Source organism: Lutzomyia longipalpis, chromosome 1 (genome assembly GCF_024334085.1).
Source record: "Lutzomyia longipalpis isolate SR_M1_2022 chromosome 1, ASM2433408v1".
In the NCBI taxonomy this organism is placed as follows: domain Eukaryota; kingdom Metazoa; phylum Arthropoda; class Insecta; order Diptera; family Psychodidae; genus Lutzomyia; species Lutzomyia longipalpis.
The window spans coordinates 15,428,414-15,451,720 of NC_074707.1; the positions used below are offsets into that span (position 1 = coordinate 15,428,414).

At 34.9% G+C, this 23,307-nt stretch overlaps 3 protein-coding genes across 3 annotated transcripts in view; 2 read left to right on the forward strand and 1 right to left on the reverse strand.

Annotated features, from left to right (window-relative positions):
* Nucleotides 1–23,307, forward strand: part of LOC129792167 (alkaline phosphatase-like) — a 531,254-nt gene that overhangs the window by 110,387 nt on the left and 397,560 nt on the right. The window lies entirely within an intron of this gene.
* Nucleotides 1–23,307, forward strand: part of LOC129792850 (40S ribosomal protein S25) — a 137,947-nt gene that overhangs the window by 74,999 nt on the left and 39,641 nt on the right. The gene's annotated exons all lie outside the window — the stretch shown is intronic.
* The window catches only part of LOC129791921 (unc-112-related protein-like), a 43,377-nt gene that overhangs the window by 746 nt on the left and 19,324 nt on the right, over nucleotides 1–23,307 (reverse strand). Inside the window, exons 2-6 of the mRNA XM_055830571.1 lie at nucleotides 6,564–6,712; nucleotides 3,283–4,035; nucleotides 3,007–3,203; nucleotides 2,681–2,924; nucleotides 23–472 (exon numbers count right to left, since the gene is read on the reverse strand). Of these exons, the coding sequence (XP_055686546.1) occupies nucleotides 23–472; nucleotides 2,681–2,924; nucleotides 3,007–3,203; nucleotides 3,283–4,035; nucleotides 6,564–6,712 (1,793 nt within the window). The remainder of the gene's footprint in view (nucleotides 1–22; nucleotides 473–2,680; nucleotides 2,925–3,006; nucleotides 3,204–3,282; nucleotides 4,036–6,563; nucleotides 6,713–23,307) is intronic.

Genomic DNA, 23,307 nt, shown 5'->3' on the forward strand with positions numbered 1-23,307 from the left:
CCGCCAAAAATCAAATCTCCACCTTCATCGTGTTGTAGCGCCATGTTTTGAGATGATCTCCCGTATTGAGATCCATCTTCATGATCCTATTGCTGGCCACACCCAGAAGTTCCTCCTTCTTGTGCCCATCGAACTTTATCACGAAGAGCGTTACGCCGTAGCCCGGCAGGCTCTGCCACGCCTGAATGAATTTCAATTTGCTATCAATCAGCGGGAGTTCCTTGACATTGGCATGCGCCTCCAGGATCCTATTGACGGCCTTCCCTTTGAGTTTCTTGAGGAAGCGCGGGGCAACGTAGTCTGCTGGGTCGATGTTGTCGGGATTTATACTAATTATGGGTGCATTGACGGGCTTCTGCATGCTAAGTAGGGACTTTATGCTGGCCACTTCATTCTCATACGAACTATCGGCCAGGGAGCGACCTTTCGATGCTAATCGACATGCTGCCATCCATTTGGCATATTGATCCTCCTGCAGAAGCCAAAAGGAAAGAAAATTATTCATAAAAGGCTTCAGTCAAATATCTCTCAATTAGAATTGCCTCAAAATTGAGAAGTTTGCGTAAAAATTGACGAATTGTGAATTATTTTTAGTGTGCCCCAATAAACAATAGATTGTGCCAATAAATGCTCAATCCAAATTGACTCAATTTAATTGACACACATTTGAATTAAAATTGACTGTAAAATTCAGTTTCTGTAGCTCAATGTTTTTAACAAACATTGATCAAAAATTGCTCAATTTTGGGGTCAAAAAATTGAGGAAGATTATTGATAACAAAAACATCAATTAAAGAAAAAGATTTAGCGAACAATTTACGAGAAATTGACGAAATTAATTTTACTTCAGAGCCCCCCTCCCAGACGTCGAATTTTGGAGTCGCCGCCCCCGGAGCTAATACAAAATCAAGCCGCAGCCGCCATTATAATGTACAGCTGGGGGCTCTGGTTTGTTTAAATTGCTTCTATTGACCCGATCATTGGCATAAAATTAATCTATCAAAATTAACACTTGGAGGATTTTTGTGGACACCATGGCCATTTAGAGTTTTTATATCGTCATAGATTTCGCGTTTTTAGGGTCATAGGCTGACCCAAACGTGAAACGTTTTATTTTTTCAATTATTTATGAATTTAATTGGTTTTTCAAGTTAGAAGAGCATCAAATTCACGAAAAAAGGCCCTAGAAGACGTTCTGACAGAGAAAAGTCTTCTGAGAGAATTCATAGAATAAATATCGTAATAAAAGAGCGCATGTTTAAATGTTTTTATGTTTCATGTAGAACGCGAAAGGGTTAAAATGTATTGGACCTATCATGATAAATATCACGTATATGTGTAGGGAATTTCAATTACTTCAAGTTAAGTGAAAGAAAATCCGGAAAATATATTTTTTTTAAAAGATAATTAAAGTCAAAGTCGAAATTATACGCGGAGGATGAAATACCGTTGTCATTCAAATTCTCATACATTTTTGACAGCCTTTTGAGGTTAGATTTCCCCGTATTTTCCTAATCAGGATCTCTTGTTAACTTTTCCACGATGAAAATCATTAGTGTCAACTCATTTTCATACCGGAAGTGATTAAATAGTTACTTAGAGAGATGAAGGAAGTGATTATTCAGGCTCAATAAGAAAATTGACAAAATTGTAGCAAAAAGTTTGATTTGAATTGGCAATTTTGACAATTTTGCATTGATTCTACGCAACTTTTTTTCATTATCATTTTTTTTTAAATAAATTATTTATAAATTTAGTGCAATAATGCTTGAAATAGATTAAGAATTAATTAAACTTTTGATCCTCATTCAATAAGCAGATCTACAAATAACAAAACATTTAATAATTGGCCTTTTTATTATGATGGACACGGGACCATTTTGATCCTACACGTAGGTAAAAAAAAAGTGTTCGGTCCTTCAAGTGTTAAAATTTAATTGCTTATTAATGTAGTTTTAAATTTACTTAATATTGTGTTATTTAATTGAAGCAATATTCTGTCAATTTTTTTTCATATCAACTTTCGATCACGAATTGATCAAATAATGATCAAACATTCTTCAAATTTTGAGTAAAAATAGCTCTCCATTCAAAATCAAATCAAATCGCTTCAATTTTCTGTTATTAACACTTGGAAGATCGAGGTTTCTAACCTCAAAAGTTTGACTTTTATTTTCACTCAAAAGAAAATATTTTCCAAGTTTTTTTTTCGACGATCTTGAAGTAATGAACCTCCCCTATACACAGATATAAAATTTATCACGAAATATTAAATGAATTAGTTGGTGTTCCACTTCGTGGCCAACACCAAGTATTTTAATTTTGTGGCGATCGAAAAGTCGAATTCGCCACTTTGGTCAGCAAAATCCTTCAAAGGTTAATTTAGTTTTAGGTTAAATAATTTTTTTTCCAGAACGTCCACTAAAGGGCAAAATTTGTTTTTTTTTTGCGGGAGAGAGATCTCTCATCATATCAAATTGGCTGAAAAAATCACTAAATTTCCGCTTAAACTTTAAATATTACTTACATTTAATATTTGTTTCTATTGAGCAATTATGAAGCAAATATTGCCCCAAATTTGCGCTCAAAAATTGCTAATAATTTTCCACTCAATATTTGGTCAAATATTGATCAATTTTGCTAGAAAAGTGTGCAAAATGTTGAAAATAAGTCTACTTACATGCTCACAACGGATCCACATTTCACTATTTGGCCCTGAAGAATATTCCGGTGGCACTTCTAGTTTAATGTTAAACTTTCCCTGTGACAGATTCACTTCCGGCGTAACTTCGCATCCACGCAAATTAATTCTGATAGCTGGATTGCCACCTTTCGCCTCCTCGCGACTCTTGTAGAGGTAGAGGTGGAGATCACGATACGCAAACCAATACCGCTTGTAGGATTTCAGTGCGAATTTCTTGGGTCTGTGGAATAGAGGGAAAAGATCACATCATGAGTCATGGCTGTGGGCAAATTTCTTTTATTTTTTATTGTTGTTAATCTCACTTCATGAAGCGCAAATAATCCGTAAGCTCGGGTATTGTTGTAATGTCTCCAATGTTATTTCTGTTGTTTGGTCCTTCGAGGGTGATTTGGAGTTCACTCAGGGCAGCATCGATGTCATCATCAGCACCATTGTCTAAACTCGATGTATCAATACCCGAATCGGGTTGTTGAATTTCACTCTGAAGGCCCACTTGGAGCTGCAAAAAAAAAGATAAATGTTTAATTATAGAGGAATTTAATCCTTTAAAGAAATCCGGTTAGAGTTGGTTTCCTTACCTGGAGCGCAGCAAACATTAGCATTTCCTCTTCCGTGCAGTCCATTTCTTCATTCAACAGTTGCCACTTTGCCTGCTCGTACAGCTGATTGATCCTCACTTGATCGTACTTGGGGTTGAGATCGAAGAAGGAGTAGTATTTGAATCGGAGGCACAGTGTGTCAAACTCCCGGATTCCCTGCTCCATGATCGAGAGGGATGAATCCAACCAACCAACATTCATTCGGGCCCGTTCAATCAGCGATCGTGGCCGCACGAGACGTGATCGCGCCTCGGGACTCGGGGCCCGGGGACTCGATGCCAAATTCTCCGTGATCTCACCCAGACTAGACAGGGATTCGTGCAGGAGCGTCGTGTGCCCATTGCTCCTATTCCACGTACCCGATGGTGAACTGATGGGTGTCACGTGGGTCTGTCGCTGTGGCGATGGTGCATGATGGACGGGGGCACAGCTGAAGGGACCCCCATTGTGACTCGTCTCGAGACTCCCATTGCTCCCATTGAAGCCACTCGAGTGTGTTGGGATGAAGGTGTTTGTGTCTGGCGCCGGCTGCAGATAGCCATTCTGATCGATGAGCACCCGGGATGTTGGCATACTGGCATAGTTGCGCTTCAGGTAGGCCGCTTCGAGGGGTTTGTGCAGGGACAACTCCTCGGGATATCTGATGCCGAGATCTTTGCATAGATTAACCACAGCATTGAAGGTTTTTGTTGAGTAGTCTACACGACAGTCCAAGTAGCGTAAATCTGGCAGCTGTGTAAAAGAACACAGAGGGATGGTCATAAATCTCTAATATAGATCTCATTGTTGGTTAAAAGGTAAAAAAAACATTTTTTTTTCATCTAATTCCGTCGACTGAATTTAAATTATTTGAATTTTAGAAGTAATTTTGCATTCAAGTAAGGATAAATTGCTTTAATTGGTCTAGAACTGATTAAGCTAATAAGGAGATTGTTTCAGGCAATTTCGATTTTCCTTTTGAAGGTAAAATAAATTATTTTCAGGCATTAAGTTACAAAGAATTTAAAAAAAGGGAATTTTCCAACGTTAGAAAAGGATTGTCAGACGTTTGATTAAATTTCAAATTTAATAAAGGAAACGTCAAACGTTAAAATGAACGTCAAAGATAAAAGAAAATGTCATGCATTAGAAAAGAATCTTCAAATGTTGAAAATTGTCAAAAATTAGAAAAGATCGTTAAATGTTCCAATTTAAAGAGCAAACTTTATAAAGGAAAACATGAAAACTTGAGAAAAAAATTAACATTTGAACTACTTGATATTCAAAAATTATAAAAAAAGCGTCAACGATTTGAAATTTAAATGTCAAACGCTAAAAAAAGGAACGTCAAATAATCAAAAAAAATCTAACGTTCGAAAGGAATACGTTAGAAATTAGACAATAGCGTCCTCTGTTCGAAATTAAATTTCAAACGTTGAATAAAAGAACGTCAAATAGTTGAAAAAAAAACATCTAGTGTTTGACAGGAACGTCAAACGTAAGAATTATGCAAAGCTTAAAAATTTTAATACAACAACCGTAAGTATAGGTATATTTTAAATGTTCTTTTATTTTAAAGAAATTGTTGCCTAAGAACAATCTCTTTGAATGGATCTCTGGCTACACCATTGCAGTTCAGCAAAGCCAACAAAGTATATAATTGTCTGAATAAATAAATAAATAAAAATTTTGCTTTTAATTTTTCTTCAAAGAACTGGAAAAATTAAATAATCTTCCAAAAAATAACGTTCAGCGGCAAAAACCTAACCTATATCTTCCAATAATTTTCCAATCACATTGGAATTAGAACTGGAAGTTAAACAATGTAATCGTTAATTCCGCCATATTTGATGCTTCTAAATAAACTTTTTGCATCATGTTAAATACTTCGCACAATGCCTTTTTTCAACAACATAAAGTATGTGGTGTGCAGAAAAAGAGAGATAATCTCATTGAGGAGTCAAAAATTATGTATTCCTCCCATCACCGTGCCTCAACACCGGACACTGTAAGTCATCCACAAGGTGTAACCGCGCACCATTCTCAATTCACATTTTGTGAGTAGGTAAGAGACACCTTTTCTTTTTGCGACTACCAATCTATCGTGTAGGCAGATCGATTTGCAAGACTGGAATTTTGTGTGGACGTTTGTACGTTTCGTATTAATCGCCAAATGCTTTTTATGAATGGAACGTATATAGTGTGGTGTTGTTAGAAAATGCTCGTGAAAATGGGTGCGACTTTCAATCCAACGTAATTCTTCTTGTGTTTTTTCGCGTGATTTTTGCCGCAAAAAAGGTGCATTGGCTCCCAATGCGCACACGAATAGGGTTCTAATTGTGGGGTAAGAGGGTGTGCAAAGGAGCAAAAGGTGAAGCAAAAATGAGCTTAAATTAGGGGTCGTTGGTTATATAGCATGTCCTGTGTCATCATGAAGGATATTCTTATCTAAGCGGTGATGCATTTGCCTGATTGCCTGGTGCGTACAGGTAAACTGTGTCAAAGTCATTAAAGTTTGTTTGCACATGGTGCAATTGTTGTAGGTGTTTCTCACACACAACACAGGTTTTTCCATCCAACTCCCGTTTCTCATAGGTTATATATCTCCACTTCGCCCTCAGCCTATATGAGAGAGGTCCATTGGTGTTGTCATGTAATAAAATTCCACAAGATTTCTCTCCTCACGAGCTGTCTTGGACAGATCGCAACGCATACAAGCTTATACTTTTGCCATTGGTGCGCATACACAACTCCCCGGCATGGAACAATGATTAAATATTGAAGTTTCTCAGCTACGAAATACCATATTTGGGTTGACGTACAATTTCATGCAGGTTGTTGTTTCTCTTGGCTTTTCTTACACATCAATAAATGTGACATAGTAAAAAATGGTGTATGAAAACAAAAATAATGCCGCTAGCCACCTTCCTCTCAATGCTATGTATAACCAACAACAATGTTTATGCGGTTTATGTCTTCGTCACATTGCTGCACATATGTGTAGCGAAATGTATGTACCTATGTAGCGTATAGCATTTGTACAATTTGCGAAAGTGACGCAACATTTGCATATAGAGAGGTGATCTCTTGGGGGCTACCATATTGCAACGGATCACACGATCGCAATGGTCAAAAGAAGGTAGATCACCATATGTTGCACTCTTTGAGAAATTTCCCCCCAATTTATGGGCAAATCAACTTTTTCTACCCAACAATTACTCTCCGTACCATTGAAGATTGCTTTAACGCTTTTTCCCCGAGATATTTGGAAAAGTTTTTACCTGAACTCTGAGGGTTTTGTGCATTGGTGTGAAATGCAGAAGACTATCAGCATGTACGCCACATTGATCGAGGGTTGATCGTGTTCGGGTCAACCAGGTGTTTTTGGCAGGCCACCACAGGGCATGATCAGACCAATCTTTTGGATTTTCTGCAAACAAAAAGAAAAATGTTACAAAATGATCATTAGATGGAATGATCTTGAAATACAAATTGCTACATTCACAATTATCAACGTATTGTTCTCGTGGAGATCATAAAGATTTTCAATTGCTTGTGAGAAAGGCGGTAGCATTCCCCTCCTTTAGTATTGTTTACTTTATGATGTTGTACATAATAGGAGGAAGGGGCGAGAATTATGCAGGGAAATCAAAACTTTTTAATCACAATGAAAATTATAAAATTCTTTTGCATTTCAAAGGAATTTCAAGAACAGTGCTTTTCTTAAAAGCTTTTATGGAAGATTCATTAATATAAAAATGAATTTACCTAACGTTAAAATTTTGCATTATTTACTACGTGAGCATAAAATCATAGAAAAGCTTTTTTTTTTTACAAAAAATGGTAAAAAAAGTTTTATGACTTTATGTAAAATTTAAGCAGAAATGCTAAGAATTTAATATAGGTATAGAAAACGACAAAAAAATCCTTAGAATTTCTAGGCTAGGTTAATGCCCAATAGAATCTTCAAAAAATAGTTTTTTTACGCTACGTGTAAATAAATAGTTTAGGTATTCCTCGAAAAATTCTACCCAGCTGATCTACGATGTTATTACGATCTTTTAGCGATACCAAAGCATTTTTTGTTAAAAATATTATTTAAATTATTTTTTTTAATGTCTATTGGTGCTATGCAGGAAAAGAATGTCAAGAGAAAATGATCATGACATTTTTTCCTGACATTTTTTTGTCATTCCCTCTCACTCCCACTAATGTATTTCTGTATCTTTCGTCTTTCTCTGACGCATGCTTCCGACATTTTCATCATTCTTTTTTGTGCACTCAACATGTTTTTCATTTCGTATTATTTTCTCAGTATTTGGGGATATTTTTCCATGAAAAAGTGAAAATGGGCTTTCCTGAAGTGTTCTCAGTGCCAGGAAAGCCGTGAAAAGTGGAAATTTATGATCATTTAGCGGCCAAATATGTGCAAATGCGCGAAGTGAAAAATCAAAACATTCTTTCCCTGACCAATTTTTACGGGATACTTTTCTGGATTTTGACCACACAAATCACTTCTTGCGGGCTTTTTGTACCTTCCTACAGGTCATCTGCAGAGGGAAGGTCTGCTTGGGGTCAGGGAAATGCTTTCTGGGTGGTGGAATCCCACCTAACGCGAAAAACTGGTCCGGGAGTGAATGTTTTGCTGTCGAACTTCACTGTTTTCACTTATTTGACCGATAAATACCCACGATTTTCCACTTTTCACACTTTCACAGGCACTAAGAACACTTCCACAAGCAGCTTTTCACTTTTTCCGAGATAAAATATCACAATTCACAGAGAAAATTGACGAAAAATAAGAAACGTGTTGACTTCGCAAGAGCTTGAAAAAGAATGTCGCAGGAAGATGTTTTTTTCTGACATTCTTTTTCCAGCTCTTGTGAAGTCAACGTGTTTGTTAGTTTTCTCTGCAATTTTCTCTGTAAATTGTGATATTTTAGCTCGGGAAAAGTGAAAAGCGGCTTGTGGAAATGTTCTTAGTGCCTGTGAAGGTGTGAAAAGTGGAAAATCGGGGGTATTTATGGGCCAAATAAGTGAAAACTGTGCAGTTTCTACAGCAAAACATTCAATCCCGGACCAATTTATTCCGCGTTCAGGTGGGATTCCACCACCCAGGAAGCATTTTCCTGCCCCCCACACAGACCTTCCTTGTTGCAGATGACCTGTGGGAAAGTCCAAAAAACCTGCAAGAAGTGATTTGTGTCGTGAAAATACAGAAAAATATCCCGTAAAAATTGGTCAGGGAAAGAGTGTTTTGATTTTTCACTTCGCGCATTTTCACATATTTGGCCGCTAAATGACCATAAATTTCCACTTTTCACGGCTTTCCTGGCACTGAGAACACTTCAGCAAAGCCCATTTTCACTTTTTCTTGGAAAAATATCCCCAAATACTGAGAAAATAATACGAAATGAAAAACATGTTGAGTGCACAAAAAAGAATGATGAAAATGTCGGAAGCATGCGTCAGAGAAAAACGAAAGATACAGAAATACATTAGTGGGAGTGAGAGGGAATGACAAAAAATGTCAGGAAAAAATGTCATGATCATTTTCTCTTGACATGAGATTCCTGCATAGCACCATATTGCATTTTTCTTCTTAAATCACTTAAAAATAAACAAATTTTAATAGAAAAATATTTTTAAAAAATCAGTAAGCTGATGTAAAAAAAATATAATTAGGGGAGAGCGGGGTTAAAAAAGTCACTTAAGGGTTTAGAAAAAGCTCAAAATATCATATTTCCCAAACAGATAAAGCAAAATGTATAGCTCAATTCTTTAGGATATTTCTTGCCCTACAACTCTTTCTCAGATCATTTTGTTCTATCTAGGTAGGAAATATGATATTTTAAGCTTTTTTCCAAACCCTTAAGTTACTTTATTAGCCCCGCCCTCCCCTAAATAGGTAATTTGTTGGATTGGTGTGAAGCGTTGTGTTTTAGAATTTTATACTCTAAGTATGTAAAAGAATCCAAATCAGTTTATACAGAATCATAGTTAAATTATATTTTTATTAAATTCTTTGTTAAATTGTCATTCAAAATTGAGAAATTAAGGAAATCATTAAGTTATAGTAAACAAATCGACTTTTCCTAAAAAAATGTTCTAACGTGTGTGACTGCTGGGATTATGTCAAAAAGTGGCGTAGTAATATGGCACAAAGTGTATAAAAATACATCAAGACGTCAACTTGGAATGAACGTGTTAATATTTTTTTTTTTAAAACAAATCTACATTATTTTCTTCAAAGAAAGTAACTTTGCTAGAATACTTTTTATTAATTTAACGATTTTTTTGTTTGTTTGATTCTTTTTTTTTTAATCAAAAGTTAAGCCCTAAGAAATTGTTATTAAACAGACAAAGAGTTATTAAAATTCTTACAAAAATTGACCCATTAATGGATCTTCTCCGAATTATTCATTTTTATTCTCCGAAATTCATGTTTTATCCAATTCAGCATAATGTATTTATGCGGGTTATTTTTCTTTAATAGCTTCCTATATTATCCTCCATTATTGTAACAATCCGAAAAGACACTTCTTTCATTTTATAAGCACCAATTTAGTGGTAGAATTCTCTTGTGTATCGAAAATGCAAAATACACAGAGAAAATCCCACATGTTTATGAGATAATTATTGTTATTATGGGGACGCTAATCGTTGACCAGTGAGACAAAATCGTTATGTTGAGTGGATGTGTCTACAGAATTTTATAATAAATGATGATGATTGTGTTTCATAACACAAAAGGGAAGCTCACCAATGTTAGATGAATAGGAATGGAGTTGACGTTTGTGTGGATTGAAGTTAAAAGTGGAGAGATTATCATCATAGAAATGCGGTTCATTTAGTGAATTAATCTCAATTCAGTGTAATTTGTTAGCGTGTCCATTTTAATAATGTTTTCCTATGATAAAAACATAAAAAAAAAAGAAGCAAAAAATGCAACATGTTGGGAGATACACTTTAATTAAAAACGATAATTCTTCACAGAAAGTTGTCGCTCTCGTGTGATACGTTTCGTTTCATAAAAGTCATTCACTTTTTCTGTAATTAAATTGTATAATGTTGTGTACAACATAGACTAATATTTACTATGCTATTTAATGATTAATTGGGTAATGAGTTAACATTCCATCTCTTATACTCAATTACATCGCAAAAAAAACTCATCATCCTCTTTGGATGGACACAATCTCGCCATCAAAGTTTGTTTCTTTTTTGACACACACAGCTCCGAGATTGATTCTTTACTTATGGCAGGGCAATTAAAACAAGAGGGGAAAGGGCGGCAAAAGTGGGTCACATCGCGAATAGGTCACCCGCGATAGTTCTTCATTGTCATACACCCACCCCCGCATGAGATTTTCCGAATGAATTCACATACTAACAGCAAAGTTTGTCATTACAACGCACAACGTGTGGTGTGCGTCCTATGGTGAAATTGTGGGCGTTTAATTTGATTAGCTATTCTTCCCTAACATGTTTAATTTAATGAAAAATCTGTGGGCAAAAGTTCACAGTGAGATAGTTAGTTTTTTTTCTTTCTTTAAAAGTTAGGTATATTGTAAAGAAGAGGAGACCCAAACAAAAATGAAATATCATTGGGTAAGTGTGACTTTTTCGTAGTAGCGGAAAGAATGGCGATGAATAGCAGTTGGGAGGAAGGAATAAAAATGAGGTAGGTAATTTAGAGAAAAAAAAAGAAAAGAAATGAGCAGTTCAGATGTCTCAGAATTTTTCTTTTTATAAAAAACTGAGAATTCTTTACTTTTTAAAGGCTCCAACAGATGGACGAGAAATTCCTCGTGCGGTGCGGTGCGGCGAGGTTTTCGGCCAATCAGAAGCGAGAGATGGCTCACACACTCTCACCGCACCGTGCGAGAACGTTTTTCGGCCAATCCGAAGCGACGATGGGCCACGAAAACCTCGCCGCGCCGCACCGCACGAGGAATTTCTCGTCCATCTGTTGGAGCCTTAAACTAATATTTTCTTTAAATTACTTTAGGAAGAATTCATTGTATTCACGTTATTCAATAATCGGTGGTATTCTGAAATAAAGATCAACATAAAAATAAAGCTTGAAACAAAGAATAAACCAAAATTTAGCATTATTCACTATGTAGTTCCAAAATATTTTCAAAAATATTAAATCGAAAAATCTTGAAATCTTATCCAAAGTATTAAAAAAAACAAAAATACCATTTTTAGGAAAAATTTCTTTGAGCTGATTTTAAACTTCCGAAACATACCTGGGAGCATTGTCCAGAATTAGTAGGGCTTTTATCAGAAATATTTTCATTCGTATAGATGATTTTTTTTAAGAAAAAAGGGGGGGGGGAGATTCTGGTGAGCCCCAGTGGGTCTTTCTCTCACGGGAAGAAAAACACATCTTTATACCCAACGTTTCGCCTCACTCCGAGGCATCCTCAGGGGCTGAGGGAAAATATATTTGGAATTATATTTTTAAGATTTTCTTCGTGACCTACACTCATAGAACAAATTCCCGTTTTATCACTGTGTTAAATACGGAATTCTCTTATATGAAACACCACTTTTGCAGTGATAAATACGGAATTTTTTCTATGAGTGTAGGCTGATTATTGTTCCAATAATGGAAAATTGAGTCTTCCAAAGAATTTTTTATTTTTATTATCTTAAGTTTTTCTAGAAGCCTTGGTTTCTGTGGTAGCTTACTTTTCTTATTTTCAAAGTATGGGGTAAACAAGAAAAGGTCATAAGTTAGTTCGGGCGCCAAACTATCTTACGACCTTTTCTTGTTTAGTCCTTTTTCAATCTTTTAGATCTTTTGCATTTCTTTTGTAACATTACTTTTGTTTACAATTTTCCAAACCGGTCTCATCGCAGTTGAAGATTTGTACAATCTCTTCGGCTACCAACCATCCAAATAAACCAAATTAACCAAACCTTGTGGAGCTTTTTTGAATAGTTTTCTTTGCAGTCTTCTTTGCAATTTTCACACAAAAATTGAGTTTTTCATTAAAATTTTTCACAAAGTCGGTCTGAAATTGGTTCTAGGAAGGTTCTATTACCTATTTGGACCGAAATTGTAAGAAAAAAGTGTTAAAATATGAATTTTGAGAAAATACACTAAGGAGGGGAAATTTCAAAAAAATACACGCTATAACTAGGGTATTTAAGGGGATACTCTAAAATAGCTAAAAAAAAAAGATAACGATATAAGAAACCGATATGATTTGTTGAATGAAACGCTGGAAAAATGATATTTAAATAATCATAATTCGTATTTATTCATAAGCATGTGCACATTTTTGAGGAATTCATCTCGAATTGTAAAACTTATATTTCTCAATATTGGGTAGTATTCAGCGACCAAGAAATCCTTGAAATCGTTGAAATTTCAGAAGAAATTCTTGCAATTTCAAGGATTTCTTGGTCACTGAATACGACTGATTATCTATGAATTTATTACCATGTGCGTACAATAGATAATATTAGTCTTATGTTATAATTTAAGTTTTTTTTGTAAATTCTTATAAAAAAATATTTATTGCTTTGCGCTTGCTGCTTCACCTTTCATGATTACGTAGTTGAATGAATCTTTGTATGTACGTTGCTTAAATTAATTAAACCAAGATGGGCTTGCCTTAAAAGCCCGTGCTTCTTCGACTTCATTTTCAAGACTTAATGCCTTTGATTCCATCAACTTTGTAAATTTTTCGTGTTTTTCACCGGCCATTTTCGGATCATATAGTTTTGAAGCACCTGTTTCAACTGTATCCAATGCTACAATAATTCTTCTTTTATTTGGTCATACAGAGTGTTCTATTCGCTTTTCTGGAAAGCTCATTGAACACCTTTATCTTGATGGTAATTCATTGTTGTGCTTGTATCTGCAAGGATTGTACAAATTGATTGTTTTGAAATTCCATTTTACAGACTCTCTTTCTCGTATTTGGTTTCGTTTTTCCTCAATGTTCAAGGATTTTCTTTTTTTTGAAGTTATTTCTTTTTTTCTTCTTTAGGAACAAAGATTTTGTTGCTCCTAAAGAAGAAAAATAACAAATTTTCCATTCTAATCTCAAACGAGACATCGTGATTAGTCAATGTTGTATACCCAACTCCGAATGGCCTTTCTCCAACATAATGGTTTATTTGCCACCGCCCGTCTTTTTATTCCATTCTGTGAAATATCACATGGAAAAGGAGTACTAAAGTGCGCAAATTGAACGATTACGAGCACATTTTTGTATGTCTTCACTCTAATTTATTGAGCGTTTAAATTTAATTGGATAGTACAATTATTGCTGCACGCAGATGACATTGTGTTGAAGAGCCCCAAGAAGAACTACAAATTAACTTTTATCACTTTTTGACTCTAAAAGAATCCTACACAGATGGTTTTCTTTATTTTTTTCATTGAATAAAATGACCGCCCGTGTGATGAAATGGTTTACTTTTGAATGAATTGCCGATATGGACGTGGAGACTTTTATTTAAATGAAAATCCCACACAAAATGATTAGTGGATCTCACTGAAAGTTCATCATCTTGCGGGAAAAATAGCCAGGCGGAAAAAGGGAGCAGCTAGCGATGGTTTTTCTCAGATACTCTCAGAACAGTTTGATTGATACCCGTATCGACCGATTTATTAATTCTATTGCAGTGAGAATTTCATTAATGCGGTATTCACACTATCACGGCGCCAGTATTTCCCGCGAGACTTGTGTGATATTGAACATTGATTTATTTGGTCATCGAACCAACCAAAATATTATCTCATTTAATTGTTGCTGCGCGTTTATTTGGCGGAACAAATTTGGATATGTGAGAGATATAATGTGGAATAATGTATTGAAAATTTTATAATTCAACAAACGTCGCCTTTTACGGGCGCCACACTCAAAAACGGAAAGGAATATTATTTTTATTAACACATATTTTGCTCCTATACACTCAGAGAAATTGCCGTCGTTCCGTTTTCTTCAGGATAGTGTAAATTTGCATTGCAAAAAGAAAACATTTTAAGAAGGTTATAAATGAATTAAAGGTTTAATATTTCCGCTTTCTTGCGGATTTTGTGAATCATCGCAAATGTTGTACAATAACGAGGCATGATTCATTATCAAAATAAAAACTTTACATGTTGGTCAGACTAAAAACGGAAGCAAAATTATTGAGTTTAACTGTGAAGTTCTTCTTGGATTTTTCAATTAAAGCTTTCATTTTGCAGAAAATTCAAGAAAAATTGATTTTTAAGCTTCATCTCTGCCAAATTCTTATTATATTTTTTATCAATTGATACATCTGACGTAATTCATTGCACTGAAAAGTTATTCAATTGCATTTCCAGGACATTACATTCCTTGGCATTTGAATCACAACTGAAAACTTTTCTGCAATGTCTATTATAGCATAAAATCATTTGAATGGCATTTTGCGGAGAAATGAAAGAATAGCAAGTAAAGAAAAAAAATCAAGAATAGGGAAATTCACATTGTATGCGTAAGTTATGTGAGTTGCAAATTTATTATGGAATGTAGGTAAGATGAGTCGGTGAATCAACATTTAACAATTTCCTTCCGTTTTTAGCAAATCCTTAACATTTTTAAGAAATACATTTTCGTAATATTTTCTGTTTAATATAACAGGTTTTAGCCTAAGAACGTAATAGTTAGGTTATGTTAATTTACGTTGCAGTAAATGCAAGGCCGTCATAAGCAAATTTACGTCATTTAGAAGAATAAATCAAATTTAATTGAGATTTTCTTAACAGATTTTATGTAACATGAATGATTTGGCAAAAACGGATATCTTCTTCCGTTTTCCTGCACACTTCCATTACGCTTTTACACAATTTCTTACATTCCCATGTGAATTCCTCAAACTTTTGAAAAGAAATGTTTGGTCATTCGGGTGGAGAAAAACTTTTGATGGTCAGTAAATTTGATTTTTGCAAATATATAATTGAGATCAATGGCTCCACTGGAATGCCCTCATCCGCTCTGTGAACAGAGAAATCTCATCAAGGGGAGGTGAGAGATCAAAGAAAACGCCACAAGTTTAATTGTTTGCACATCTGAGGCTTTGTAGAATACAGAGTGATTTTTCAATGATTAGAAAATCGCGCATGGAAGTCTCTATAATCACCATTTAACATTTTGATTCAAAGCATTATGCTGTAGCTCTGAGAGTCTCCGCAATGGGTTTCATGGCACAATAAAAGCGACTGAGATTTCCACCACATGTACGATGAAAAGTGGGTCGACGCCGCTGTTATTGCCGCCGCCAGAAATAGATGACGGACTTCTCTCATCATACCATGAAGAATCATTTCATCTTTATATTTATTACGCGGCCTTTTTTTGCATTAAAGTTTCATCTCATCAAAAGCAGTTATTGTTGCACTTTGAGGAAAGCCATAGGCGGTTTGCAAAAAATTCAACAATTAGCAAAAGCGCGGGAGTTTTTTTTATCATTCAGAGAGAAGAAGAAGAGCCAAAAAAGAAAAGAAAAGTTGTAGGATGTTTGCGCAATATGAATGGCATAGTACAGGCATTTCTTTGATTTGCAAATCATAATTTCATCAATTTTCCAACCACAATTTCTGTATTTGTTTGTTTGTTCTACCACACTGTGAGTTGTTTATTCCGCCATGCCGGCTTTTGAGTTTTTGAAAAGAGATTTATCAGTGGGCAGCATTTATACAAAATATAAATTCAATGCGGTCAATTTGCACATAAACTTTCACTCTCATTCTCACCCTCGGTGCATTGATCTCAAAATTGAAAACAACATCCGCACAGACAATCACACAACTATTTGCAATTGAACATAATGCCGAATGGGCATTTTGGCGTCAGCATAGGAGGGACATTGTACTAATGATGAGTAGCTGCAACACTAAATTCTAAAGGCAGCGCGAGATTCCATTTTAATGCCACTTTTCTCATTCATCTGCTTGTCTATTGATCCCATCAAACGGTGGCATTAATTGTCATGCTCCATTTAACAACACAACCCGTAAAATATGTACCTATACGTTTGTTGATTGAGCCCCGCCATGAGGTTGGAGGTACACACATTTTTTTTTGAAAGGAGAGGTGGAACAATTCGGAAGAGAAATAAATTTATTCACATTTCAATTGAAAGAATTGGTGAAATAGTACAGTGAAAATTTATTATTGGTAGCAAAAATGGGTTAAGAAATTACAATATGGCCTTGACATGATTTTCTTTTTCATCTCGCGCTCAATGATGGTGTAAAAAATATTTGTTGAAAATTTATACCTTGTAATTTGCATCTCAAAGCATCGTGTTAATGTATTAATCTTACAAATTGCTTCAAGTCATTTGCATTTACTCGCTTTAACATGATTGTAAAAATGCAAAATAAAAGGTTTATATCTTTTCTCAGTTTCATTTTCCGATTGGAAAGAAAAATCAGCATAAAAATGAATTATTTAGGTTGGAAAAGGGCATAACTTGTTGGTAAAAATTCAGGTGATTTTTGTGGTTCAGATTTTGAATGACTTTTTTCAGATTCTTTTTAAATCTGTAAACTTTGTGGCTAAATTTGGCTTCAAAAGCTCAATAGTTTGTGATTTTTTTTTCTTCCGTTTGAACCGACTTTTGAGTAAATATTTAATTGTAAATATTTATTAACTAAATAATATAATTTTAAAGTTTTCTTTCAACATAAAAGGTAGTAGAGAAAAAATCCTTTTGATAAAGAATTAATTTAGAATTGTGGAGTTCTAACGTTCTAATCTTTCAATGCACCGATTTAATTAAAGGTTAGTTCCGTAAAAAAAACCTTCTGCAGATTTTGATATGAACCATATTTACAGAGCTTTTAGAGCTTTCTGAGCTTTGGGAAAACTGAATAGAATTTTCAAGAAGAAAATGAAGAAATTTCTTCACATAATTATTGTAAAATTGTATCAATTTCAAACGGAAATTTCCTTCTCTTCCCCACATAAAAATCTTCGTGAATTTATAATTTCCGTCCAAAAATCTTCGCCACTTTCAACACAACCAAAGGATGTGACATCATCACTGTATTTTTAAACTGCAAAAAGCATTTATATTTAAAGTGATGTCAAATATTTTTTCACGTCTTCTTATTATATCTTTCGTGTTTTTTTTTAACCTTCTCCACTTCAGTCTCCAAAAGTCACGTCAAGAGCCATTGAGACTCTCATGTATGATTTTTTCTGTGAGGAAAAAAACCCGCCAAAAACATAACATCCCACAAAAATCTTACAGGTGAACATATCGTATCGAATTAAACACGCCAACACTGATCTTTTGGTCAAAGAGGAATTCAATATGCATTTGAAATAGAAGAAAAATTATAAGATGATTATTCGGCAGAGATAAACGCGTGATATCTTTGTGGAATTTGCAAGGCAAATATCCTCAAATGGGAGATTTGGAAAAAAAAATCAAAAATTTCCGTCACATGGCGCCATGAAAGCAATTAAGGCATACTAAAATATGTTAAGCGATCATATTATTACGATAAAATTGGCATTTCACAAGAGTCAGCACTACCAAAAACATTTTTATTCTGTAAACAAATCGCGCATATGCGCAATTTTATTTGCCGATTCTTTAACATTTGTGTGCCCCTCCACTTGTTGTATATAGCTGGTGGTTGTCAAAAGAAAAATTAAAAAAAAAAGATTTCTGTAGTATAAAGTCCAATTTCTTCGGTGTGTTGAAGCCGTTGTGGCAAAAATATTCTCTTAATGCTAAAATTCATGAAATTCTACCCAAAACGGGAACACACACCGTGTAAGAAACTGGGGTTAAGTGAATTAATTTGGGGAGAATGACCTTTCTATGGTCCATGGAATTAAAATTAAATTAAAATTTTAACCTGTTCGCTCTTGGTTAGAGAAAATGGCATCATCTTCAATTTAAATATTAAATATATTTTGACTTGAATTTCAGCTTTGAATTTGCTATACGTTTCGCTGAGCTTAACTGTTGCTTTATGTCCCCTGTTTCCTGAAGCACTTATGTCCAAGCTTTTAAAATGATTCTTTTAGGTTTCTAAAATGTTTAATTCTAAGACAAAAATGTTAAAGGAAAATATTTCAAGATTTTGATTTTGATCTTTTTTGTAGGAAAATCAGTGGCGTGATTCTGATATGAAATTTAATTTTTCCATTTGATTTTTCTACAAGTTTTTCCTACATTTCTGAAAATGAGTAAAAGACTGTTAAAAAAATATAAGCTCCAAATGAAAAAAATGAAACAAAGCTACCTATATCCCAAACACACAGGAAAATGATTTCTGGAAAATCGTAGGTATAGAAAGATTGAATTTAATATAAGAATCCACCCACAGGGCTAAAAAAGTTAGTCAGCTTGTTGAAATCTTTATCTACAATGATTTCTCTTCTTCTATCGGGACATGACCTTTAAGAATTCCTTAATTTCTTCAATTAGGAAATTCTTAAAGGTCATAATATCTAATTTTTCATTTTCCCTCATTTCCCTCAGCGTTTTGCGAGATATTTTTTAAAGAGTCCATTCCTTAAGGAAGTTTTTCACTCTACAATTTTTCCTCATACTACTTTGCTCTATATCTAATTTGGAAATATTATATTCTGTAGTTTTCTGGGTGTTCCTCAACCATTGCCTAGTTATCAGCCCCTGACTCCCGTAAAAACTTTCTCTGAATCATTTAATACAAAAACAAAGTACTTGATTGTTTCCCATAGAGGTTTTTTGCACCAAAATCATTAAAGTTCTCTTAAATTTCCTTTGGTGTATTATGGTGTATTAGCTAAGTAAGTGTGTCGTCATGAAAAGTGCTTCTTGGTGTACATATATAGGTAGGCAGCAACACTGGTAAATGTTAATATTTAATATTGTATTGCAACGAATCACGATTTCTCAGAAAATGACTCAGAGAACGTGATTATTTCAGCTGCAGTATAAAAAGGCAGTAATGAGAATTATTTATTTTTGATATTGCTGACAGGAGAGTCGGTGTAATAATATTCAAAAATACTTTAATAGATATTCATTTCCTTTTTTCACTTTAATGTCTCTCTTCTTGTGTCTCTTTAGAGGATAACTGTGGGTGCATTTTGACGGGGGAAGAGCCAATTGAATAGGAAATTGGTAACATTTTCAACTTGGGAAACATCTTTTGGGTTTTTGAGCCCCTATGTATGTTTCCAAAATGGCATTCTCCTGCACTTAATAAAATCCCACATCTGCCCATGCTTTTAAAAACCACACTCAACTGAAAATTTCACACTCTCGGGGTTGGTAACTGTTGATGAATAAAATATCTAACATATTTATGCCTATCCAGCAATATGTGGTCTTCCCTCTTCTTCTCCATGTGGCAACATATACCTATATGTATGCATGCATTTTCTATATATAGAGTATGTGGTCTTGTGGAGTGATAGTAATGTGATATTTTTGCACATACTGCAATATTTATCAAATACATTTTATCTGTGCTATTTTCCTCATTTTACTCCATCGAAAAAATAAAACCTTTCATGCAGTGCAATGAAAACCAACACTGCATACAGAGATTTTGTTAAAGGGTACTTATTGATTCTACCAAGTGTTGGAGAATTTTTTTTCCCAAGTTCCTTTAAGATTATTCATCAAGTGACTCCATCGTTATGTTCACATTTTTATGATTCAACATGCATGCACTCAATGTGATCAATAAAAAGCCATAAAAGAGATTTTCTCCCTGGGTATTACAGCAAATTATTCCGGGTTTTCAGTGCATTTCAGTCCCCCAACGAGGAATAAATATTCATCAATTTGCTCAATTGAATTGGATTTCATTCATAATTTTCCTCATGTATCCTCCGGTTGGCTCTATTATCCCTCATTTTATTCCACTAAAGCCACATTTTGTTGTCACAGAATAATAATAATCTTTAAATGCAGATCATGTTATCTCTCTTTATGTTACTTTTTTCGTTGAGACCAAAAAAAGAAGAAGACTTTTTCCTTCCTACACAGATGATTCTCTCAACAAATGTAAACAAAATGCAGCACAAATTCTTATAAAGATCTCTGATTACAAATTGCAATTTCTTTATAAGAAATCTTCAGATGACAGTCAAAGTGTGGTGAAGTACAATGATGGTCCAGCAGAGTAAAGGGAATGTACTGGTAAGTTTCACTTACGGGCTGTGATTCTTCCTTCAGATGACAGTCCAAGTGTGGTGAAAATTGAGGTGGATAAATTTTTAGGAATGGCTTTCTCACGCAACGAATCACAGCCAACGCGCATGAGTAAGCCTTTCTCCAGAATTTACACGCGTTGGCTGTGATTCGATGCGTGAGAAAGCCATTCCTAAAAATTTATCCACCTCAATTTTCACCACACTTGGACTGTCATCTGAAGGAAGAATCACAGCCCGTAAGTGAAACTTACCAGTACATTCCCTTTACTCTGCTGGACCATCATTGTACTTCACCACACTTTGACTGTCATCTGAAGAAAGAATCACAGCCCGTAAGTGAAACTTACCAGTACATTCCCTTTACTCTGCTGGACCATCATTGTACTTATATATGTATATTTATAGGTTTACATATTTTTATATTTTTTATGTATAAAAAAGGCGCCCCGCTTCGCGGGGCGCCAATTAGTTTGTTTAAAATATATGTGAATAGATGAAAGTAATTGTTGATGTAGCAAAAAGGCAGAAGGCGGCCATTTTGAATTTTGAAATTAGTAAAATCTGATAGGTCATACCCACTATACCTAATGAAACTTCAATCGAAAAGCCTCTATCAAGTACCGTTAAGCCGATATAAGGCAATATTGCAACAATCGGTACATATGGAAACCTGTTTTGGTCTATATCTCTGAAACCGCGACATAAATTTTTTTTATTTTTTTTTTATTAAAAGGTGTACCTATCACCTATAATATACTAAAATTTAATCGAAATCTATCGTCCAGTTTTTGAGATATTAATCGAAAACTGGTCGAAAACTCATCGAAACTTTGGTTTTTGATTGTAGGCCCTCTAGCGGTAACTTTTGAAACTTCCTATGTATAGATAATTGTAGACCTTTTTGAGATCTTTCATTCAAAACCGGTTTGGTTAAAATCGGTCAACCGGTTTAGGAGTTATGGCCGACTTTCGATAAAAGTCTATATTTGCTAAACCGCTTGTCCGATTTTTAAAAATGGGGTATCGTTGAAAAGGTCTTAAGGGCCCTTATAACATATTAAAATTTCAGGCCTCTAGCTATAATAGAGGCTGAGATATAGCGAAAACAAAATTGAAAAAAATTCAAAATGGCGGATGCAGGGGTGGGGGGTCGAATTTGATATCATAGTTGGACGACTTCCAGTCGATAATTGTACTTTGCCGGTGACCGCAAGTCTCTATCTATTACCGTTCTCTTGTAATTGAGCTCCAAACTACGGCCGGACGGACGGACGGCCGGACGGACGGACGGCCGGACGGACGGACGGCCGGACGGCCGGAAAAGTTTTTCGGCGCATACGTTTTTTGGAATGTGGGGACCCTAATTCGTGCTCATACCAAGTTTGAGCCCGATCCGACGACCTTGAGTTTTAGAGTGGATACAGAAGCTGTGCTATTCTTTTCTTCGAAAGAATCACAGCTAAAAGGCAACAACAAACACCATTGTTTTGCTCCACTGATGGAACAAAGTCCACACCATATTAGCATTATTCGTATAAGAGAATCGTAATTGAATAAAGTGAAATTTGAATTGCAAATTCTAACGATATCAGTTGCACTGTATCAGAATTTTTTTATTCCTTCTAAAATTTTTTTAGGAAGATTGTTTTTCCGCCTGAATAACAAACACCAATAAATTCACATTTTGTGCATTAAAAAAGGCTCAAGAGGGAAAATCTTTTTCTCCACAAAAAAATCTGTGAAAATATGCGGGAAACCCAGCGGGAAAACCATTAGTTCAAGCCATAAATCTTGTCAATAGCAAATTGGCTCTCCGCATCTTTTGGTTTGCTGTTGCTGTATCCTAATTTCTTTACAGCCTCCATGTGGGATGCATGCAGTCTAAACGAATTTTCCCAACATAAAAATTCACTTTTGCACTTAAACTTTTGCGAAAACCATGAGAAGGGACGTGTTGTAAATTTCATAAATTACCACATGAGGGACATTAATTTATGTCTACACTCAGAAAAATATTCTAAGCTGTTCTTGATGGATTATATAGGATACAGTGATGATTCACAGTAAATATGTAGGGGAATGTAGCCCAATTCGGACCTAATAAGACCTTGTTCAATTCGCTATTACTTAAAACTGATAAAACTTAAAATGTAGAAAGTTGCGGGAGTTTAAGAATATTGCTTTTTATTTTATATCATTATTTCTCATTCTGCGTGGACCTTTGGGGGTTCGAATTGGGCCACGTTCCTCTACGTATTGTTGGAAAGTAGAACTAGAGCATTTAGAATGTTAGAAAGAGTTTCAAAGCAGAAAATTCTCAATAGAAATGGCTCGTTTTAGAACCTCTTATCAATCTTGTCTTAAACTCAAAAATTGTCTTATCTTCTATTGATTTAAATAGCCCCATCTCTGCAATTCATTTTTATTTTTTTGGAAATAACGATAAGATAATAATTTAATGTGCAAACAGAACTCTCTGTGCAGTGCTTTAAGCAATATTCGTTTTGCAGACGAATAATATTAGCAAATAAAAGTATTAGCAGCTAGAAAGGCTAACTCTGTGCAATTTTTCTGAGTGTAGAAAAACGCGGGAAATAATTCAACATAAATTCAAATGTTCTATTTTTTCTGCGTCATTCCTCATGCTGTATGCTCCCTCCCAAACCCGAGAATTATGCATTTTGTTGGGGGGGGGGGGGGGGGGGGGTTCATTTTATCATGAATATACGACGCTTCTCAAATGTCCAACTCCTTGAGTATTTTATGGTGACACACGCCATCAATCTCAACTATAATAGAGCTCACAACGAGCTTTACATGAAAAATACTAAATAACATCACACCATACTACATGCTTGAG